This window comes from Salvelinus sp. IW2-2015, linkage group LG17 (genome assembly GCF_002910315.2).
Source record: "Salvelinus sp. IW2-2015 linkage group LG17, ASM291031v2, whole genome shotgun sequence".
Taxonomy (NCBI): Eukaryota; Metazoa; Chordata; class Actinopteri; order Salmoniformes; family Salmonidae; genus Salvelinus; species Salvelinus sp. IW2-2015.
Window position 1 is genome coordinate 31889371 of NC_036857.1, and position 23780 is coordinate 31913150.

General features: G+C 43.2%; 1 protein-coding gene across 1 annotated transcript in view; it reads right to left on the reverse strand.

Moving 5' to 3' along the window:
- The window catches only part of LOC111976386 (kazrin-A-like), an 82964-nt gene extending 75101 nt beyond the window's left edge, over positions 1 to 7863 (reverse strand). The window contains exon 1 of the mRNA XM_024005186.2: positions 7274 to 7863. Within this exon, the coding sequence (XP_023860954.1) occupies positions 7274 to 7430 (157 nt within the window). The 5' untranslated portion in view covers positions 7431 to 7863. The remainder of the gene's footprint in view (positions 1 to 7273) is intronic.
- Between the last annotated feature and the right edge of the window lie 15917 nt (positions 7864 to 23780).

Genomic DNA, 23780 nt, shown 5'->3' on the forward strand with positions numbered 1-23780 from the left:
CGAAGTCATCCAAAGGGCTCAATCCACACACAAAAAGCGTTCTTCAAAGGGTTCTCCTACGGGGACAGARGAAGAACCCTTTAAGGTTCTAGGTAGCACCTTTTTTGCTAAGAGTGTACATTAGCAGAAGGACATAGGCAGAAATCACATCTGTTCAGTGACTGCCACTAGAAATTTAAAAGGAACAGAAGAAAATGACATCTTGAATAATTGCTGTGGCGACAATATCCCAGACCCTGCAGCAGACACACACACACRCACATCACATCTTTTTTTTGAAACACTGGGGGTTTGGCTGCCACACACTTCTCTTTACTTGCCATCTCGCCCATTATTTCAGTAAAACCTATTATCTTGGCTATGAGTGGATTCCTGTAGGTAATAAGCTTCAATTGGTTTGTCCTGATATAGCCCCAAATAACACCCTGTCCTCTTTCCTTGTCCCCTTTCCTTGTGTCCTTAATAAATTCCTGATCATTGATAGGTGGAAGAACCAGAAAGGTTGCCAACATATATACAGCCTACTTACACCTATGCAGTATCAAGACCTTTCAAATCGGTGATCATAGTTGAAGAGCTTGGGCAAATATCTTAAAATGGAGGCAGTCTAAGAATATTGTTTTAAGGTTGTTGTTTTAATCAGAGCAATTTTTCACTCCTAATTAATCCTTTCATTAAATTAATGAGGGTTTTAATGATTTGTTCTCAGTAATTTAGCCGAGTATACAGTATTAGAACCATAGTAGTGCCATACAAATGCTTGGGAAAAACTTGTTCCATTGACTGATCGCATCGCCTAGCAGTGCCATCCTTCTTGAAGCGACTTTTTCCAGGAAATAAAGGGACTTTTCGCTTGGTGGTAGGAAATGTGAGAGCAAATCCCATCATAGAATTGTTCTAGTACAGGGCTTTTCTCTTTCTCCCCCCTCCCTCCCTGGTTCGGCATGACAAGCCCTTGCTAGGTAGTTGCAGTTAATGGCACTGGTATGTGCAACGTTACTGATTACCAAGCATAGGCGCACAGGCCATCTGTCCAGGACTATAGGAGAGAGTCATTAGCTGTTACATCAGACAGCTGAAGGACAGAGGGTGAAACCAATCGACACACTCTGGAGACCTCTGTGCCTCATTAACGTACACAATATGTTAATATAACCATATTGGCGTGTGCCGTGAGAACAGGAACAGGATGTCCAGACAGGATGCCCCTATATTGGCACTCCCTAGAGCACGTGATAACTTCCCGCCAGGATGTCCTGGCCAGATGCCCAAATATGGGCACTCACGTTTACTTTATTCTCTCTGGTGGGACAATGTGTTTTTCTGTGTGTGTGTGTGTGTGCGCCCGCACACTTGCACGTGCCACGTGTGTGTGATCAGAGGCATCATGGTCATAGGGGGCACATGTCCTTGTGCCCCTTCAGATTGATCCTTTTTTTTTTTAAATGCAGACATTAAATGAATTACTAAACTTCATGTTTAAGCCCACTCTTGATCATAATTAAATATAAAAATATCTCAGCTGTATTTTGCAGAGGGGGCAAACTGACTGGACRCTACCAAGTGGTTCCTTCCAAGGTGCGCCACGGAGCAAAGKTACTGTATGCTAGGCAGGACGCMAGATACTCTAGTGRGTGCAGACACTGTCGTCAGTGGAGGAGGAGAGAGTGTGTTGAGTGACACACACWGCATTTTAATTTGATTTTAGCCGCTGGTGATGGGCATGATTCSCAGGAGGTATGTTTGTAAATTKATTTGATCAAGCMATGTAGCCTATTGKTTCCTTCTTGATTAATAAATAGAACCAACATGTTTTGTTGTTRCTCTGTAWTACTAGCCAACTAGAAATTTACCAAACTCATAACTAGCTTCCAAGCCATTTCAGGCAATCAAGTTAGAGTAGCTAACTATCTTAGCTGGCAAGAATTCTAAATTATAGCAAAGCAAGGAATTACTATATGTACTTTTTAAGACTCACATTCATTTCAATATTTTACCCAGATTTCAGCAAATATGCAGAGAAGCATATTTAGTTTCTTAAAAAAAAAGAAAAACAGACAGAAAGATAGAAATGGCTCAAGAGGTATGCTTAGATATGCATAAAATAATGCCTAGGCATGTTAGTGCAGTAAATTGAGCTGTGTGATTTACAACAGTCAGAATGACACCCTCATTAAAATGACAAGTGAACAAGCAAAGAAGTACAGTTGAAGTCGGACGTTTACATGCACCTTAGCCAAATACATTTAAACACAGTTTTTCACAATTTCTGACATTTAATCCTAGTAAAAATTCCCTGTCTTAGGTCAGTTAGGATCAACACTTTATTTTAAGAATGTGAAATGTCAGAATAATAGTTAAGAGAATGATTTATTTCAGCTTTTATGTCTTTCATCACATTCCCAGTGGGTCAGAAGTTTACATACACTCAATTAGTATTTGATAGCATTACCTTTAAATTGTTTAACTTGGGTCAAAGGTTTTGAGTAGCCTTCCACAAGCTTACCACAATAAGTTGGGTGAATTTTGACCCATTCCTCCTGACAAAGCTGGTGTAACTGAATCAGGTTTGTATGCCTCCTAGCTCGCACACGCTTTTTCAGTCTGCCCACAAATGTTCTATAGGATTGAGATCAGGGCTTTGTGATGGCCACTCCAATAACTTGACTTTGTTGTCCTTAAGCCATTATGCCACAACTTTGGAAGTATGCTTGGGGTCATTGTCATTTGGAAGACCCATTTGTGACCAAGCTTTAACTTCCTGACTGATGTCTTGAGATGTAGTTTCAATATATCCACATAATTTTCCTGCCTCGTGATGCCATCTATTTTGAGAAGTGCACCAGTCCCTCCTGCAGCAAGCACCCCCACAACATGATGCTGCCAACCTCGTGCTTCACAGTTGGGATGGTGTTCTTCGGCTTGCAAGCCTCCCCCTTTTTCCTCCAAACATAACGATGGTCATTATGCCCAAACAGTTKTATTTTTGTTTCATCAGACCAGAGGACATTTCTCCAAAAAGTATKATCTTTGTCCCCATGTGCAGTTACAAACTGTAGTCTGGCTTTTTTTATGGCGGTTCTGGAGCAGTGGCTTCTTCCTTGCTGAGCGGCCATTCAAATTATGTCGATATAGGACTTGTTTTACTGTGGATATAGATACATTTGTACCTGTTTCCTCAAGCATCTTCACAAGGTCCTTTGCTGTTGTTCTAGGATTGATRTGCACTTTTCGCACCAAAGGTCGTTCATCTCTAGGAGACAGAACGTGTCTCCTTCCTGAGCGGTATGACGGCTGCATGGTCCATGGTGTTTATACTTGCATACTATTGTTTGTACAGATGAACGTGGTACCTTCAGGCATTTGGAAATTGCTCCTAAGGATGAGTGAGACTTGTGGAGGTCTACCATTTTTTTTCTGAGGTCTTGGCTGATTTCTTTTGATTTCCCCATGATTTCAAGCAAAGAGGCACTGAGTTTGAAGGTAGGCCTTGAAATACATCCACAGGTACACCTCCATTGACTCAAATTATGTCAATTAGCATATCAGAAGCTCCTAAAGCCATGACATAATTTTCTGGAATTTTCCAAGCTGTTTAAAGGCACAGTCAATTTAGTGTATGTAAACTTCTGACCCATTGGAATTGTGTTACAGTGAAATATAAGTTAAATAATCTGTCTGTAAACAATTGTTGGAAAAATGATTTGTGTCATGCACAAAGTAGATGTCCTAACCGACTTGCCAAAACTCTAGTTTGTTAACAAGAAATTTGTGGAGTGGTTGGAAAACGATTATTATTGACTCCATCCTAAGTGTATGTAAACTTCCGACTTCAACTGTATGCTTATATAACCTATGCAGAAAAAAATATATATATTTTTTTACATAGAATTAGGCATAATGATAATGGCTCTAAATTGCAGGAAAAAAGCTATTTCAGGTGTTTGAAAAATGCACAATTCTCCAACTTCATAATTCATAAAAACTAGACAAAATAAAAGGTTTCTTGATTTAGCCTACTTGTCTCTAATTTACCAGTGTCAAAGATATGGATTTGTACGTACAGTTACAAAAGCGTAGCATATTATGTAACCAACATTCCCTCTGAACTGCGAGCGTGCACGGCTGCGCAGCTTCCATAGTCCTATGCAGAAGTTTGTGACTGCTCAGCTTTTCCAGGCATTAAGCAGCCAGGCATCCGACCCGAATTAGTCCAAGGAAGTTTTGAGGGAGGCAGCCTCACATGGGAGGAACAGGAGGTACATGAGGTACAAGGCTGTTTTGCGTGTGTGCATGTGTGAGAGGGTGCGGGCATGTCTGTTCATATCTACATACAGTACACCTCTTAAACACATGTGAATCCTTGTTTCAAACTAGGTTCATTAGCCTACATATATCACTACACTTATTATAAAATATCCACATTTGTATGATACTGTATGTGTATGGAATTGGTGGGGGCTCAACATTTTTGGGCAGTGTACAGTAGTGGATCCCCAGGCGCTAGCCTGCTAACAGGGTTGGCACTGCTCTCCCAGTCCCAGGTCTGCAGRGTTCCCCCAGGACCTGGTACGGCGGGTTGCACAGTGAACCCACGACCTCTCCGACACACTCTCTTCCCCTCTGCAACAACTAGTGATGAATTACAACCCKTGGCCCTGTTCTTTTTCACACCTCACCAACCAAGGCTCCTAGCTCAGGCTGGAAAGAGAGGAGTGTGGGAAGAGGGAAGGAGAACAAGACTGGGCAAGGGAAGAGGTAAGACCACGAAACACCAGTACATGTACACAATAAATACTACGGCCTCCTCCAACAGTAATCCTCAATCAAATGAACTAAAACCATTCAATTGTCCTGCACGTGGAGACATTTGTAACAGCTATACAAGATTTAACATCCTTGACAGAAATGACATAAGGTATGGTTTAATTATGAGMAAAATACCAGTTGTCATATTATGCTTTGATAAGTGGGCATGCTTGTGGTCTCTCAGGTGAGCAGTCGTTCCACCAATTCAGTGGCTTTGGAGTGTAACAYGTATAACTTGGTCCCCCAAAAAACGTTTGATTTCACCTAATTGTAACATTCTGTTATAAAAAGCACATGTTCAACTTCAAAAAAACAGGTTTTCCCATGTCAAGATAAAAATGACTATGCCGAAGTGTCAAATAAAGTAACAGGGACACACCGTAACAGGGTTGATGATTTCTTCTTAAATCAGCCATAAATCCCTTGTGACAGGGGGAATGGAAGCTTGTTGTGTGCAACAGGGATTGGCAATTAAATGCAAGCTTCACCCCCCAAAATAATGAAATTGTTAAAACCTTTCTATCCTGTCTATCTATAACTGACCCYCTCACTTTTTCACCACAAAACACCAGAAAATGGCCCAAAAGAGTAGAACTAGCTCACCTGCTTTTACTCTATGATTTGACTATTAGATGTTCAATGTTATTTATTTAAAAAATAATTTGAAAGGAATAGTTTCACTGTMTTGAAATGAGAGTTCAGTTCACATAACAGGGTTTACTTTAACATGAGGGACAGGTGTAAATTAATTACTAATCACATGAAAWAAATGATGGTGAAGCTTGGAGAAKGTTTGGGATTAAGTGGGTTAAAATCTTAGAAGTGACACAGGGTTGACGGAGGGACATGTCAAAATGCTGAATTTTAGCATTGTTATTCATATAAAAATCTAAATCAGAAATATTTAATTCTCCACGTGGTCTATATTAAAGGGCACTTCAGTTTATATAACAGGCTTTTAATTTCATGGAACGACCCTTCAATGGTGAAGGCCCTATGAGGGAGGGTGACATTTAAACTTGCCCGGCGGAATGCTTCTAGTACCTAGCAGAGGTACCTTTCTCACACACACACACACACACACACACACACACACACACACACACACACACACACACACACACACACACACACACACACACACACACACACACACACACACACACACACACACACACACACACACTGCTTCCAGGCAAGGAAACAGCAGGTGTGTATGTGTGTGTGCGTGCGTGATTGCGTGTGCGTGCGTGCATGTGCATGCATGCTTGCACATGCCACTAGTGTGTGATCAGAGGCTTCATGTGTGTGTTTGTTTTACAGGGGTGGAGGGGACATAGCAACGCACCCACATCAAATCAAATGTATTTATATAGCCCTTCTTACATCAGCTGATATCTCAAAGTGCTGTACAGAAACCCAGCCTAAAACCCCAAACAGCAAGCTATGCAGATGTAGAAGCACGGTGGCTAGGAAAAACTCGATAGATAGGCCAAAACCTAGGAAGAAACCTAGAGAGGAACCAGGCTATGAGGGATGGCCAGTRCTCTTCTGGCTGTGCCGGGTGGAGATTATAACAGAACATGGCCAAGATGTTCAAATGTTCATAAATGYCAAATAATAATAATCACAGTAGTTGTCGAGGGTGCAACAAGTCAGCACCTCAGGAGTAAATGTCAGTTGGGTTTTCAATGAGATACTCTCATTAAGAGTATCTCTACCGCTCCTGCTGTCTCTAGAGAGTTGAAAACAGCAGGTCTGGGACAGGTAGCACGTGCGGTGAACAGGTCAGGTCACATGCTTTTGTTTCAGCCACATGTCAACTGGACTGTAAAACAAAGCCAAGGTAGGGAAATCACACCACAGACAAGCACGCACACACACAAACAAACACACACATTCTGCAGCGTGGGCAGCCATTTAAACAGTGCTTGGAAACAGTAACCTACAGCAACCCTAACAAAAGAAGGGGAAAGTATTGAACCAGCCAGAATGCCAGAAGAGAAAGTGAAGAGTATGAGTAAGGGGGGGGGGTTACTCACTCAATCACTCTCCCCCCACCCTCCTCTCCTCCACTTCCCCTTTAAAGTGCACCCTCAAAGTGTTCTTCAAACGCAAACAGTGAGGGGACTTGCTGAAACACAGAGGGGGGTGAAATTGGACATAAAACAAGGGATGGATCACCCCCTCTCCTCTGATCCATCTTATTTGGAGCTTCTTTCTCCCTCAAACACAACACACATACACAAACACACGCACATAATTCCTCAAAGGCACAGACACATACTCTCTCAAACTGTGAGGTAAAGCTTTGCACAGGTTTTAACATTTAGCACGCACACTCACATACACACAGACACACGCGTACCCATGCGTCATGGTAAGTGCTCTCACAACACATAAGACAGTTACARACACACTGAGTTTCTCTCTCACACACTCTCTCTGGGTCTGTCTCTCTTACTGTGGTGGTGGTTGTGCTGCGGGTCGTGATTCTCCATGAAGGGGTCACGCTCCCGGTCGGTGGCCCCAAGCTCCGATCGCAGGTTGGTCACCTCCTGGCTGGCCGACTGGCTGGCCCCGTTGATCCTCTGAGCCAGCTGCTTGTTCTCATCCATCATTTTCAGGATTTTGGCCTGAGGAGGGAATCCAAACAGGAGGGTGTCATGCTGGTGTCATGTTGACCATGTCCAGGAACAAACTGAAACTGTCTCGTGTGTTAGTTTTTATTCCTGTTTTTATACTCCTTTCTTAAGAAAGAAACAGCAGGTAAAATCCTTCCGCAGCAGGTTGTCCTTTTCCTCAAAGTAGCATCTGGCTCAGGGGAAATGTGGTGTGTAACTGTTATCCAATGTGATGTGTATGTGTGAGTGTAACTGTGTGTGACTATGTGTGAGAGAGAGTTCTGGAACAGAATGAGAGCGAGAGAGGGGGCGGGGGTGTCTATGTTTGTGTGTGTCTGAGTAAGAGAGAGCAGGCTTCTCCCTCTGAAATGTCCTCCCTGCAGCTGACTYCCGAAAGGACACCTTTTTAAATGGACTGTACCAAGTCCAGGGAAACCACGGGGAGAGAGAAGTAGGGCTCCTGTACAATAGAAGTAAAATGCAGCGGAGTTGCTCAACTCTTTTCAGTACTTTTCCATCGTGAGATTTAGCAAGGTTTTGTTTTTCTTTGACATTAAGGGAAACATCCAGAACAAATCTGTTGGTGAGAGAATCTGTGAATGGTGTGTCTTGCTCTCTCTCTCATAGTGGATGAAACTCTTGCACTGCAGAAAGGAAAACATTTCTTGAAGAAGAAGAAGAAAAGTATATGTGTGGGGGTACAACAAAGCACGTTGCATAGTCAGCGTTTCCCAAATGAAAATGTTGGCTTTCTCCTGACTTACGCTGAGGCTCAGTCTGGTGTGGCTGGTTATTGTCCTGCAGTGTTAATGTGTCAGTGTCACGGTCTTCTGGATCTCATGTGTTATTGGCTGAGTGAGCAAGACTAGAAGCTTACATTACCAATATAGTCAGTATAGTGAATGTGTTAAATAGAAATGTATCGTGTAAAGCTGACATCATTCCTTATGCTAATTAAATAATCATTTCTACAATAAAGTTACATAAGATATTGACCTGCATGGCAGAGAAGCATGAGAGAGGCATGTCTGTTCTACACYATACATTTCTATCTGAAAGTTCCATGACAATGTTGTACTGGACAAGCCCCTGCTCTCTCCCTTTCTCTCTCACTGTCACGGTATTCGTCGTCTGAAGAAGAGGAATCATCGGACCAAAGCGCAGCGTGGTAAGTGTTCATGCTTGTTTTATTCAAACTGAACACTATAACAAAAATAAACAAGAGAATAACCAAAACAGTGCTGTAAGGTGAAAACACTAAACAGAAATTAACTACCCACAAAAACCCTGTGGGGAAAAGCTACCTAAGTATGGTTCTCAATCAGAGACAACGATAGACAGCTGCCTCTGATTGAGAACCACACCCAGCCAAACACAAAGAAATACAAAACATAGAAAATTAACATAGAATGCCCACCCAAATCACACCCTGACCAAACCAAAATAGAGACATAAAAAGCTCTCTACGGTCAGGGCGTGACACTCACTTTTATCCCTCTCTTCCCATCCCCCATCCCATTCTACCAATCCCCTCTTCTGTTCATCTAAGCGAGGGATAAAATACAGGAAACAGATGCAATGACTAACACCTGCTTTGGGATCTGAGGGTAATCCAGGATATTGAAAAGAACATAGAAGAATAATTTTTCCCTTCCTATGGAGCAGAGTTCATATCATACATTTGTTTGACATATCTGCAGAAAATGTTCCAGTAGGTTGCTGAGTTTAACAGATTGCTTCAAATCTTACATTAGAAGACACAATTTATGAAATTGGAATTGATTTACCTTCAAATGTCAATGTTTCACATATATCTGAAGCATTTTGAAATACAAGCAGACAGATAGAAAGTGGTGTATTTTGAAAGATGTTTAATAACCCAGCTTGACTGGATTAAAGCTGTCAGGCTGGCTTTGCAATGAAAATCTCCAGCAGATACAGTGGCAAAGTGGTTTCCTGTATACAGTACACACACATTACATACACACACTTGTGTGCGTGCAGTATACACATTACACACACACATGGGCACACAAACACACACAAACACACCTTAACACCCCGTCATACACATGATTGTGTGTTTTTAAATGATTCAAGGTCATGGTCAGTTGAAGTGGTTTCCTTCTCTTTTCGTCAATGCTCCATTTCCTCTGTCTGAGTAGTACCAGGGCCACCTGACCCCACTACAGTGTATGTGTGTGAGAGAGCGAGAGAGAGGGGCACTAGAGAGGCACTAGAAGCCTTCCCCCTGGCAAGTTTAATTGTCACCCTCCCTCATATGGGTTCCCCCACCATCCCCCACTGCAGAGTGTCACAGTACCACAGCAAGATTAATAATTAATAATAATCATTTTAGGTCTGATATCTAATATTTGCACTGGCACACTCCCCATCATGAATTTAAAAGCACCCAAGCTAGCACATMAGTTTCCCTGGATGMTCTGGGAACATTGATAGMTTTTTTTTTATGTCAAATGAGAGARGACTTACTTCCGTGTGTGTGTGTACTTAAGCTGTGTCTAGTGACACATTCCAGCAAACACGTTTCCAGAAATACTAATGATTACARCCTAGATCCGCTAGAGGTAGGCAAGAGTGTGCAAGGTGGTATTGAATGTGTCACAGGGTGTCATCCTGACTACTCCAATTTGTCTCTCAACATTTGCACCTACATTATAAACTTTGATTCATAGGCTAGGTTGTAGCGACCTTATGATATAGGGTATAGGGTATCATGTAGCAGTCTAAGCCTATCGATGTTACATTGAACTGGGTGAATGGAATATGAATGACAGTCATCCAATATACTGTAATAGAAATAAGCCTATGCTCATAAATGTATAATCCTCCCTAATCTTAAACACCACSGACCTCCACTGTAGAGTAGAGTATATTGTACTGTACTCTAATGTACTGAACTATACTCTACTTTACTGTACTGTACTCTACTCTGCTGTGCTGTGATGTCCAAACTTGTAAAACAAGAGTTAAATGACATTCAATAATGATGTTTMTCTGTATAGTACAGATCAGGGACCCTTGATMWAATTCCGTTACTGTAATTCCATTACCGGATGTAAATCCACTTCACTTTACTGTAGTTCAATKACCAAAAGAGGTGCCATGTCATAGCTGACACCCAATTATTTCTGCAGACAGATTTTATTCTTATTTCGGAGCAGTTATTTGGCAGTTTTGGGAAAACGTGGTCGCATAACTCCTGAGGTACCCTTACCAAAGTTTGCATCTGCACAGTTCTTCCACTAAATTAGTCTTTGTAAACCTTCTATGGAKATTGTTCAAAGTAATCATTTTGCATGAAGGTGTATGGTTTGTTCAACTTCAAAATCAAMGTTTTGTTTGGCATACATTTTAAAGTGTAATTCCGTTTCCTTGGAATTGACCAGTACAGACATCCCCCTCGGGTGATCTGAAGTGCTCTGATTGGGGACAGTGGACCGGAGATGGACACAGCAGCTGATCTAGGATCAGTGGCTTGGTGGCGTGTACTGGGGTTACATTAGCATGTGAATAGAGCAAGGGAGGACTAAGAGCAGTGGAGCGGAGGTTGGAGCAAAGGCTGCCTCTCTCCTGTCCTGCTAGTCTGACAGCCACACAGACAGGGTCTCAATGTGGGCAGTATGCCACAGATCTGTCTCACCAAAGATGCCCATTGTTCAGAGGAAGACCAACACCCTATAGCTTAGACACTGCCTCCATTTGGAAGACATATACAACCGTTTCTGTGTCCTACAMAACTGTTATGAGAGTTACGCATGAGTGCCAAGGTCCAGCCTCACGARTGTAATACATCAGATAGCCAAAACTACTGTGGAAATGTGCTTTTGATTAAAAAACATTTTAGGACAAGCCTCAAAAAGTATTGTTTTTGTAGTGGACTATTAGCTAAACACGCTGATATGCCCCCAAAACAACACATACAGTGGATTGCAGCAATCCCTCATCTACACACAACCTTTGAGGGGAGAAAAGTAGTAAGCCATCCTGCTGTAACGGTGAACTAGCGTTTCTACTCAATAATGGGTAGTCTGGGCCTTACAGTCAAGGTTGAGGATGTGCAAGGAATTCAATCTGAATGTAAAGATATGCACAAGCCACTGAAATCCCACACGTACGGTTCAGGGATATTCCACACCTCTGCAATGCAGCCTCTGGACTGCACCAAAATCACCTGCACTTTGATCTTATCTGGGAATTCCAGTTACTGCTTTTGAACGAATCGACCAGCCCTGTCTTGTGACATGAAATAGTTTTATTTTCAAGAGTAACTGGTGAACAATTGAAATGTTGTTTTTTTGTCCCTGGATGTTATCTTGCTCTGCTATCGTGATCATCTTATCTTTTTGATCATCTTTTTTTCTGCAAACTCACAGGGACGAATGAAGAGAGAGCGAGCACAAAAGAGAGAAACAAATACAATTTTATTTGTCACATGTTTTGTAAACGACAGGTGTAGACTAACAGTGAAATATTTACTTATGGGTCCTTTTTCCAAGATAGCAGAGAGACCTAAAGAACGTTTTTAAACGATCTTAGCTATTTTATGCATGTATTAATCACGTACAGTACTAGTCAAAAGTTTGGACACACCTATTCATTCAACCTACTCATTCAAGGGCCAGTCTGAGATATGGCTTTTTTGTACAAGATCTTCAGTTTCTTGGCAATTTCTCACATGGAATAGCCTTCATTTCACAGAACAAGAATAGACTGATGAGTTTCAGAAGAAAGGTCTTTGTTTCTGGCCATTTTGAGCCTGTAATCGACCCACAAATGCTGATGCTCTAGATACTCGACTAGTCTAAAGAAGGCCAGTTTTATTTCTTCTTTAAATCAGCAGAACAGTTTTTAGCTGTGCTAAAAAAAATAGCAAAAAGGTTTTCTAATGATCAATTAGCCTTTTAAAATTATAAACTTGGATTAGCTAATACAACGTGCCGTTGGAACACAGGAGTTATGGTTGCTGATAATGGGCCTCTGTACGCCTACGTAGATATTCCATTAAAAAAATKTGTCTTTTCCAGCTACAATAGTCATTTACAACATTAACAATGTCTACACTGTATTTCTGATCAATTTGATGTTATTTTAATTGCTTTTCTTTCAAAAACAAGGACATTTCTAAGTGACCCCAAACTTTCGAACGGTAGCGTACATGTAAATATATGGATGAGCATTGACAGAGAGGCATAGGCAAGATGCAACAGATGTTATAAAATACGTATATACATATGAGATGAGTAACGCAAGATATGTAAACATTATTAAAGTGGCATTAAAGTGACTAGTGATCCATTTATTAAAGTGGCCAATGATTTCAAGTATGTAGGCAGCAGCCTCTCTGTGTTAGCCTTGATGCACCTGTACTGACCTCGCCTTCTGGATGGTAGCGGGGTGAACAGGCAGTAGCTTGGGTGGATGTTGTCCTTGATMATCTTTTTGGCCTTCCTGTGACATCGGGTGCTGTAGGTGTCCTGGAGGGCTGGCAGTTTGCCCCTGGTGATGCGTTGTGCGGACCGCACCACCATCTGGAGAGCCTCGCACTCTGAGTGCCCTCACCTCCTCCCTGTAGGCTGTCTCGTCATTGTTGGTAATCAAGCCTACTACTGTTGTGTCCTCTGCAAACTTGATTGAGTTGGAGGCGTGCATGGCCACGCAGTCATGGGTGAACACMGCGTACAGAGGAGGGGGCTGAGCAAGCGAAGTGGAGATGTTGTTTCCTACCTTCACCACCTGGGGGCGGCCCGTCAGGAAGTCCAGGACCCAACTGCACAGGGCTTGGAGGGTACTATGGTGTTGAATGCTGAGCTATAGTCAATGAAKAGCATTCTTACATAGGTATTCCTTTTGTCCAGATGGGATAGGGCAGTGTGATGGCGATTGCATCGTCTGTGGACCTATTGGGGCGGTAAGCAAATTGAAGTGGGTATAGGGTGACAGGTAAGGTGGAGGTGATATGACCCTTGACTAGCCTCTCCAAGCACTTCATGATGACAGAAGTGAGTGCTACAGGACGATAGTCATTAAGTTCAGTTACCTTTGCCTTCTTGGGTACGGGAACAATGGTGGCCATCTTGAAGCATGTGCGGARAGCAGACTGGGATAGGGAGAGATTGCATATGTCCGTAAACACACCAGCCAGCTGGTCTGCGCATGCTCTGAGGAKTCTAGGGATGCCATCTGGGCCAGCGGCCTTGCGAGGGTTAACACGTTTAAATGTCTTACTCATGTCGGCCACGGAGAAGGAGAGCCCACAGTCCTTGMTAGCGGGCTACGTCGGTGGCACTGTATTATCCCCAAAGTGGACAAAGAGGGTGTTTAGTTTGTCTGGAAGCAAGACGATGGTGTCCGTGACATGGCAGGTTTTCCTTTTGTAGTCTATGATTGTCTGTAGACCCTGCCACATACGTCTGAGCCGTCCATTTTGTCTCTATACTGACATTTCGCTTGTTTGATTGCCTTGCGGAGGGAATAACTACACTGTTTGTATATGGCCATATTCCCAGTCACATTTCCATGGTTAAATGCGGTGATTCGCTCTTTCAGTTTTGCGTGAATGCCGCCATCTATCCACGGTTTCTGGTTAGGGTAGGTTTTAATAGTCACAGTAGGTACAACATCTCCTATGGACTTCCTTATAAACTCTGTCACCGAATCAGCATATACGTCAATATTATTCTCTGAGGCTACCCGGAACATGTCCCAGTCCGCGTGATCAAAATAATCTTGAAGCGTTAAACAGTCCTTAGCACGGGTACATCCTGTTTGAGTTTCTGCCTATGGAAAGGGAGGAGCAAAATGGAAAATGAAGGAGTGCCGCACACTCTAAGAGCTCAGATGCAAAAATGTAATGTCCAACGTTTCAACAGGCAAACTGTCTTCATCAGGGTATAATCACAAACACTGCAGGGTGACTCGTTTATATAGTGTCAAAAGACACACACACACACAGGTGTCTGTAATCATGGCCAAGTATGGCCTAATATCATTGGTTAATTCTCAAATATTAAAATGACATACAAAGAATAACATGACAAAACAAATGGATAGCATATGATCATAGATTCAATTTAGACTACATAAGCCTACAAACAATTACAATGGCAAAGTCACAATAATCACAAGAATGGCTTCAGATCAAATCTACGTMGACACCGAAGGGAGCAAGGGTCTTTAAGGGGGTACAAAAATTATCAGATTAATACTGCCATTGAGAAAATTCTAAACAAAATGAAACATGAAAATGGGAAATGGGGTGCAACTCAATATTAGGAAGGTGTTCCTAATGTTTTGTACACTCAGTGTATGATCATAACCCAAGAATAAAGAATTGTTTTGCTTTAGCAACCTTGCCAGCAGGCATGCCAGCTAAGATACAGTAGATAGACAAGCTACTCTGACTTGATTGATAGCCTGAAATGTTATGGTAGCTAATTATGAGATTGGTAAACTATATAAATATAAACGCAAAATGTAAAGTACATAAGCACTAAAAGCTTATTTCTCTCAAATGTTTTGCATTAGTGAGCATTTCTCCTTTGCCAAGATAATCCATCCACCCGACAGGTGTGGCATATCAAGAAGTTGACTAAACAACATGATCATTACACAAGGCCTCTATAAAATGTGTAGTTTTTCCACACAACACAATGTACAGATGTAAAAAAWGTTTGAGGGAGTGTGCAATTGGCATTCTGACTGTCCACCAGAGCTGTTGCCAGAGAATCAAATGTTAATTTCTCTACCATAAACCGCTTCTAACATAATTTTACAGAATTTCGCAGCGCGTCTAACCGGCCTCACAACCGCAGACCACGTGTAACCACGCCAGCCCAGGTCCTCCACATCCGTCCTCTTCACCTGTGGGATCGTCTGAGACCATCCACCTGGAAGGCTGAAGAATCTGTGGGTTTGCACAACCAAAGAATTTCTGCACAAACATTCAGGTTCTTGATTTGACTGCAGTTCAGCATCGTAACCAACTTCAGTGGGCAAACGCTCACCTTCGATGGCCACTGGCACGCTGGAGAAGTGAGCTCTTCAAGGATGAATCCCGGTTTCAACTGTATCGGGCAGAATACAGACAGTATGTATGGCGCAGTGTGTGGACAAGCAGTTTGCTGATGTCAATGTTGTGAACAGAGTGCCCCATGGTGGTGCTGGCGTTATGGTATGGGAGGCATCAGCTAGGGACAATGAACACAATTGCATTTTATCAATGGCAATTTGAATGCACAGAGATACCGTGACAAGATCCTGAGGCCCATTTTCATCCCATTCATCCGCCGCCATCACGTCATGTTTCAGCATGATAATGCACAGCCCCATGTCGCAAGGATCTGTACACAATTCCTGGAAGCTAGAAATGGAGAAAAACAACATTCCACAGGCCACAATAAACAGCCTGATTATTTAAAAGAGAAATGTTGCGCTGCATGTATCACAACTCAGAATATGATCCAGATGCAGACACAAGAGGCGGAGAGTACAGTTCTCAATAATTTATTATAACACAGGGCAAAGGGCAGGTCAAGGACAGGCAGATGTTCATAATCAGGTCAGAGTCAGGCATGTACAGGACGGCAGGCAGGCTCAGGGCAGGCAGAGGTTGTCTTTACCAGCATGCTTTCCTGTTTTCCTGTTTCTCAAMTGTTTGTTTCCTAGTTTTCCCYGTTCTAACCATTCTGCCTGCCCTGACCRGTCCTGTACCTGCCTGACTCTGACCTGATTACAAACSTTTGCCTGCCCTGACCCCGAGCCTGCCTGCTGTCCTGTACCTGCCTGACTCTGACCTGAATACGAACCTCTGCCTGTCCTCGACCTGCCCTTTGCCCCGTGTAATAATAATAKATTATTGAGAACTGTACTATCCGACTCCTGTGTCTGAATCTGGGTCATATCATGAGTCGTGATAGTATGAACTGGCCATGACTGACCTAGGAGACTCAGACCAGSTCCAAAATTCTGTRTCCCAGCAAGGAGCCACCATTGGAAGACACAAGGAGTTACTGCAATGCCTTATGTAGGGACTCCATACCCTGGCAGAACGCCATAACCATGCGTTCCATACATTGCTGGAGCAATTCTGCAGATTCCCTACAAGGCAGCAAGCCACACRAGTAATTCACCAGACTCTCAGCAACCCCGCCTCCAGCGGTGCTTCTTCCCAGCCTACCCCAGTGTCCCGAGAACCCCGCTTAACTCCTCCAGAGCACTACGCTGGAGATTCTGGAATCTGCCGGGCCTTTCTCTCCCAGTGCTCCCTCATCTTCAAGCTGCAGCCTTCGTCYTTCCCCTGGGACTGCCCAAGGATAGTGTAACTCATAATGCTGATGTCCGGGAGGGCACTTGCCTGTGCTACGGCGGTGTGGGAGCAACAGTCCGCCGTCTACCTCAGTCTGGAGAAMTTTGTGGCGGAAGTATGGAAGGAGTTTGATTCTCCGTTGTCTGGGAGAGAGGCTGCTCGTAAATTGCTCCAGCTACATCAAGACTACATTTGTGTGGCGGACTACGCAGTGGATTTTCGCACGTTGGCGGCTGAGAGTGCCTGGAACCCGGAAGAATTGTTCGACATGCTCCTTCACGGATTATCGGAGGTGATCAAAGATGAGCTCGCAGCCCGGGAACTGCCCATGGACCTCGACTCCCTCATAGCCTTGACCATCCGGATCAATGGGCGGCTACGAGAATGTAGGAGGGAGAGGGAATCTGTCCCCTGTTACTTGCCCTTAATTCCCACCTAGCCTCCGAGGAATCCCGGAAACAGTGAAGTCGATTGTCTCCGGATGAATGTTTACACAGACTGAACACCAGGAGCTGTCTGTATTGCGTGACTACATGACATTATATTTCCACCTGTCCATTAAAAGGACCTGGCACATCTGTAGGTAAGAGTACTCTGGTGAGCCGTACTGGGATTTTCCAATCTCCCATTACTCGCACCACTCTCCATGCCACCCTGTTTGTGGGGTGACCAGGCCAAATCTCTCCGGGAGCTCATTGACTCTGTGGCCGATGAGAGCTTTATTGATGCTACTTTGGTGTCGGAGCTGGGCATCTCCACTCAATCCCTCTCCATTCCCATGGACGTCAGAGTGCTGGATGGGTGCTCTATTGTCAGAATCACCTGCACTACAATTCCTATCAACCTATCAGGAAATCACAGTGAGTGTATGCAGTTCCTACTCATAGAATCTCCTCATGTACCTGTGGTTTTGGATATTCATGGCTCCAGAAGCACAATCGCCTGATCGATTGGGCTACTGGTTCTATCGTGGGTTGGAGCCATGTTCATTWTCTTAAGTCTGCCCAGCCTGCRCCGGGACGTCTTCCTGCAGGCTTGAGAAGCCTCAGAGAAGTCTCCCTCTGCATCAACCCTATGACTGCGCCATTGACCTTCTCCTGGGCGCTACACCCCCTCGGGGGCAGGAGGGAGATGAGTGGAAAACAGCCTTTAACATGGCTAGCGGACATTATGAGTACTTAGTTATGCCATTCTGACTGACCAACGCTGCCGCGGTATTCCAGGCTCTTGTCAATGATGTGCTCCGGTACATGCTGAACTGGATTGTGTTTGTCTACCTTGACAACATCCTTGTCTTTTCCTGTTCAGCTCAAGAACACGTCCGACAAGTCCTTCAGCGTCTCCTGGAGAACCAGCTTTTTGTTAAAGTGGAAAAGTGMAAAGTCCATCGCTCCACCATCTCCTTCCTAGGATACATCATTGCTGCAGGACATATACAGATGGATCCAGACAAGGTGATAGTGGTGGTGGATTGGCCTCAACCCACATCCAGAATGCAGCTGCAATGCTTCCTGGGATTTGCTCATTTCTACCGCTGCTTCATCCGGGGTCACAGCATCCTGGCTTCCCCCCTCTCAGCACTCACCTCTCCCAAGCTCTCTCCTGCCACCCGTGGTCCAAGAACGTGAAACCTGACGCACTTTCACGGTTGTATTGCCCCGCTGCTACACCGTCTGACCCTGAGACCATCCTCCCTACTTCCTGTCTAGTGGCTGCAGTCACCTGGGATACAGAGAGCCATGACCGTAAGGCGCAGTTCCCAGCCGGAACCCGAAGGGCGTAAGACTAACCGGATGTTTGTTCCGGACTCTGCCCTTTCCCCGGTTCTGGATTGGGAACATTCTTCAAGACTGACCTGCCATCCAGGCTCCTGTCAGACTCTGGCTTTCATTCAATGACGCTTTTGGTGGCCTTCCATGGTACCGGATGTCTCCGCATTCGTGCACAAAATAAGACTCTGCAGCAAGCTCRGACTGGCCTTCTTCAACCTCTCCTTATTACTCACCGCCCCTCGTTCCATATATCCCTGGTGCAATCGGTCTTCCGGATCCATGGACTTCCGTTCGACATGGTCTCCGATCGTGGTCCTCAGTTCTCGTCCCGGTTCAAGAAGGTGATCTGTACCCTCATTGGGTCGTCAGCCAGCCTGTCCTCTGGTTTCCACCCCCAATCAAARGGCCAGTCGGAGCGAGTCAATCAGGACCTGGAGATGGTCCTTCATTGCCTCGGCTCTGCCAACCTCACCACCTGGAGCCAGCAACTCATGTGGGTGGAATACGCCCATAACACCCTTCACTGCTCGGCCACTGGTCTCTCGCCCTCGCAGTGTTCCTTGGGATATCAGCCCCTGCTCTTCTCTGAGCAAGAAGAAGTCTGATGCACCTTCTGCCCAGATGTTCATCCATCGATGTCGCCATACCTGGAAGAGAGCCCACATCTAGGTATCAGCGACAAGTGGATCGCCACCGGACCCCTGCTCCCCGCTATCGGCTCGGGTTTTCCACTCTGGACCTGCCCCTCCGGGTGGAGTCCRGTAAACTCCCTCCCCCCGTTTCATCGGCCCTTTTCCCATCTCTAAAATCCTTAGCCCCTCTGCTGTTCATCTTTTGTTGCCCCGCACCCTCCGTATCCATCCTACGTTTCATGTGTCCAAGACAAAATCTGTGTCTCACTGTTCATTGTCTTCTGTTTCAAACAAACACTTGAGAAACAGGAAAACGGGAAAGCACGCTGGTAAGACCTGACAAGACAAGATGAACAAACAAACAGAGAACACACGTATAAACACTCAGGGGATAATGGGGAAGACGGGCGGCACCTGGAAGGGGGTTGGAGACAAGCACAAAGACAGGTGAAACCGATCAGGGGGTGACAGCAGGAGCCATTTTTTGTGACTAATCTGTGACTAATAGATGCATATCTGTATTTTCAGTCATGTGAAATCCATAGATTAGGACAAAATGAATTTATTTCAATTGACTGATTTCCTTTATATGAACTGTAACAGTAAATCCTTTGAAATTCTTGCATGCTGCATTTATTTTTGTTCATTGTAAATACAGTACCAGTCAAAAGTTTGGACACACTTACTCATTCAAGGGTTTTTCTTTATTTTTATTATTTTCTACATTTTAGAAAAATAGTGAAGACATCAAAAATACGAAATGACACATTAGCAATCATGTAGTCACCAATAAAGTTTTAAACAAATCAAAATATATTTTAGATTCTTCAAAGTATCCACCCTTTGCCCAGATGACAGCTTTGCACACTCTTGGCATTCTCTCAAACAGCTTCAAAACAAATGCTTTTCCAACAGTCTTGAAGGAGTTCTCACATATGCTGGGCACTTGTTGGCTGCTTTTCCTACACTCTGCGGTCCAACTCATCCCAAACCATCTCAATTGGTTTGAGGTCAGTTGATTGTGGAGGCCAGGTCAGCTAATGCAGCACTCCACCACGCTCCTTCATCAAATAGCCCTTACACAGCCTGGAGGTTTGTTTTGGGTCATTGTCCTGTTGAAAACAAATTATAGTCCCACTCCGTGCAAACCAGATGGGATGGTGTGTAGCTGCAGAATGCTGTGGTAGCCATGCTGGTTAAGTGTGCCTTGAATTCTACATAAATCACTGACAGTGTCACCAGCAAAGCACCCCCACACCATCATACCTCCTCCTCCATGCTTCACGTTGAGAACCACACATGGGGAGGTTGGAACCCAAAATCTCAAATTTGATCTCATCAGACCGAAGGACAGATTTCCACCGGTCTAATGTCCATTGCTTGTGTTTCTTGGCCCAACCAAGTCTCTTGTTCTTATTGGTGTCCTTTAGTAGTGATTCTTTGCAGCAATTTGACCATGAAGGCCTGATTCACGCAGTCTTTTCTGAACAGTTAATATTGCGATGTGTCTGTACCTTGAACTCTGTGAAGCATTTATTTGGGCTGCAATCTGAGGTGCAGTTAACTTTAATGAACTTATCCTCTGCAGTAGAGGTAACTATGGGTATTCATTTCCTGTGGCAGTCCTCATGAGAGCCAGTTTCATCATATAGCTTGATGGTTTTTGCGACAGCACTTAAAGATACCTTCAAAGTTCTTGAAATTTTCCAGATTGACTGACCTTCATGTCTTAAAGTAATAATGAACTGTCGTTTCTCTTTGCTTTATTAGAGCTTTACTTGTCATAAATTGGACYTGGTCTTTTACCAAATAGGGCTATCTTCTGTATACCAGCCCTACCTTGTCGCAACACAACTGATTGGCTCAAACATATTAAGAAGGAGAGAAATTCCACAAATTAACTTTTAACAAGACACACCTATTAATTTAAATGCATTCCAGGTGACTTCCTCATGAAGCTGGTTGAGAGAATGCAAGAGTGTGCAAAGCTGTCATCAAGGCAAACGGTGGCTACTTTTAAGAATCTCAATTATAGAATATATTTTGATTGTTTTGAACACATTTTTCCTTACTACATGATTCCAATATGCGTTATTTCATAGTATTTATGTATTCACTATTTTTCTGCAGTGTAGAAAATAGTAAAAATTAAGAAAAACCCTTGATTGAGTAGGTTTGTCCAAACATTTGACTCTGTATATCAAGCTAACGTGTAATGTGATGCAGAATGTACATAGCTCACGTTAGCTAGCTACCTTGCTAACAGCAGCTAACTGTAGTCCATTTGTATTCAGAGCAGGCACTTGTATACTAGCTTGCTAGCTAATCATAGGATGCAGCCAGCTTGCTTTCAATAATGTTTCAACTCGAACTGGCTAGCGAATATTTGCTAGCTAGCCAACTCATTTCAACTATGACAATGGTGTGATAACTAACCCGGATTTGCCAGTTAAGTAGTTAGCATTCGGGGGCTTCGTCTTCTAACCCCAAACAACATGCTTGTTCTCATAAAAGTGTATTGTCTATTTTCTAGGGCAAAAAATAAATGAAAGATGGTACTTGTCCACTGCAATTATAGCAAAATGTATCAGCAAGTGTTCATCTACATACACAGCTGGTTGCATAGTAATTCATGTTTTAATGTCCAGTTGTCTGTGGTTTATAAGAATATTTCATCAAAGTCCCACCAAACATACACAGAGCATGATCGCCACGTTTTCTCAATATAAGATATTCATGTTCTAGACACGTTTCAGGAGAACGTTGAAAGAACATTTGTGTGTCCAGTTTTCTGAGAATTAGAAGAATACTCCATCAACGTTCCACCAAACATACAAAGGACATTTTTGCAATGTACTCAGAATATAAGGTATTAATGTTCTTGACACATTTCATGGGAGCATTGTCTCATAAATTGTCTCATTACAGATCACGCCCTGTTACTGTTCCCAAGCCAAGCAAGGCCTTGATTGGTGGCGAACCACTGATCCATTCATAGATCTTTGTCAGTTGGCAAGGTTAGGGATGCTCACACACATTGCTTTTAACATAGTGTTTTCAACTTACATATTTTGACACACATGATTACATTACATGTTTACACTTTTTTATGATTGCCTCACTAGCGACTCCTTCATTTCATTATCTACTATTCATGTCAAAAGCTGCTGGGGAGAGAAAGTMTAACCCAAATGGATGGATTCCTGCAAGGAGAGGAGCGGAAAGGAGAGGAGTAAATATGGAGACTGAGATGTAGTAAGGAGAACGTCAAATTAATGGTAGTCTGAGCTATAGTCAATAAATGTTGTGTGTGTCGAGAACTCATTTCAGCATTGCATACATGAAGGTTCAACATATTACGGTATCATTACACAATAGGAGGTGGAAACATTGATAGATAAAATCAATAATGTGGAATCGCCTAAATAGTACAAGGAGCCTTCTATCTAGTAGAGATCTATTATCTCACAGAAGAACATGGTGACCCAGAGATTAAGTAGTGCACTTGAAAGCAGCAGTATGTAATAGGCATAGAGTGTGACAATATCAGTATCCATTCATTAACACTGAGATACTTATACATATTCACATCAATTAAAACTATTCTCTATGGCAAACCTCACTTTTCATTGTTCAACGGAATCCCCTGACAAACATATTACAGTAGGCTATGTACTGTAATATGGCAGATAGCCTGACTTTTTTTGAGAAACGCTCCAGAGCATGCCAACCTGGGTGAGGAAATTGAACATAAAACTGTGATCTTATTTTAACTTGGCAGCAGCCAGTCCTCGGGCTGTGATTGTGAAATTATGGAGTCCTTTCATAAAAATGATTGCTAAATCCCAATAAACCAAAATTTKGAGTCGGAAAGAAAGCCTGTGATTGGTTCAACAACTATCTCTCAGATATAACTTAGGTGGACAGACACAAAACAAATTTCCTGGACATCAGGGGTTCTGCAAGGCTCCATTTTAGGACCTGTTTTGTTTAACATTTACATTATATTTAGGCAAATCTATGAAAAACTGTAAACTGATGTTCATATAATCATCTTAATTGATTTAATAATACAAAAATATGAAATTAGGGTAGCTTCACACACTTTATTTGAATGTAAATTCATGATTCCCTGAATTACAGGAATTAACCTAATGTTCAATAACAACTTGTGTTGTCTTCTCTCGTCACATTGCTGCTAAACAGTAGAGGACAGAATAGGTGCTCTAAGCTAAATCTCTCTGTCCTCTCTAGGTGTGGCCTGGCTGCCTCCAGCTTATGCCAAGAGCACTCGATAGATTGTCGCACACAGTGTCCTTTGCCAACCTCGTTCTCAGTGTGAACCTGTCATGCTTACTAAGTAGACACAGTCTTATCTTCAGCAGCAGGACAAGTGAAGAGACCTCTGTCCTCCTCCTCCAATCTTTAGCCTGCACTTTCCAAACTGACTGGTGTAGACGTACAGTCATTTACATTTTATGAGCTCCAAGGTTTGGCAGAGCCAGTTAAGAGGACTGACATTTTTTCTTGAGCAACTTGTGGAAATGCCCGTTTTTGTTGCTTTATGAATCAATGGGTACGTATGTAAAAATGACATTATGATATACCATATGCT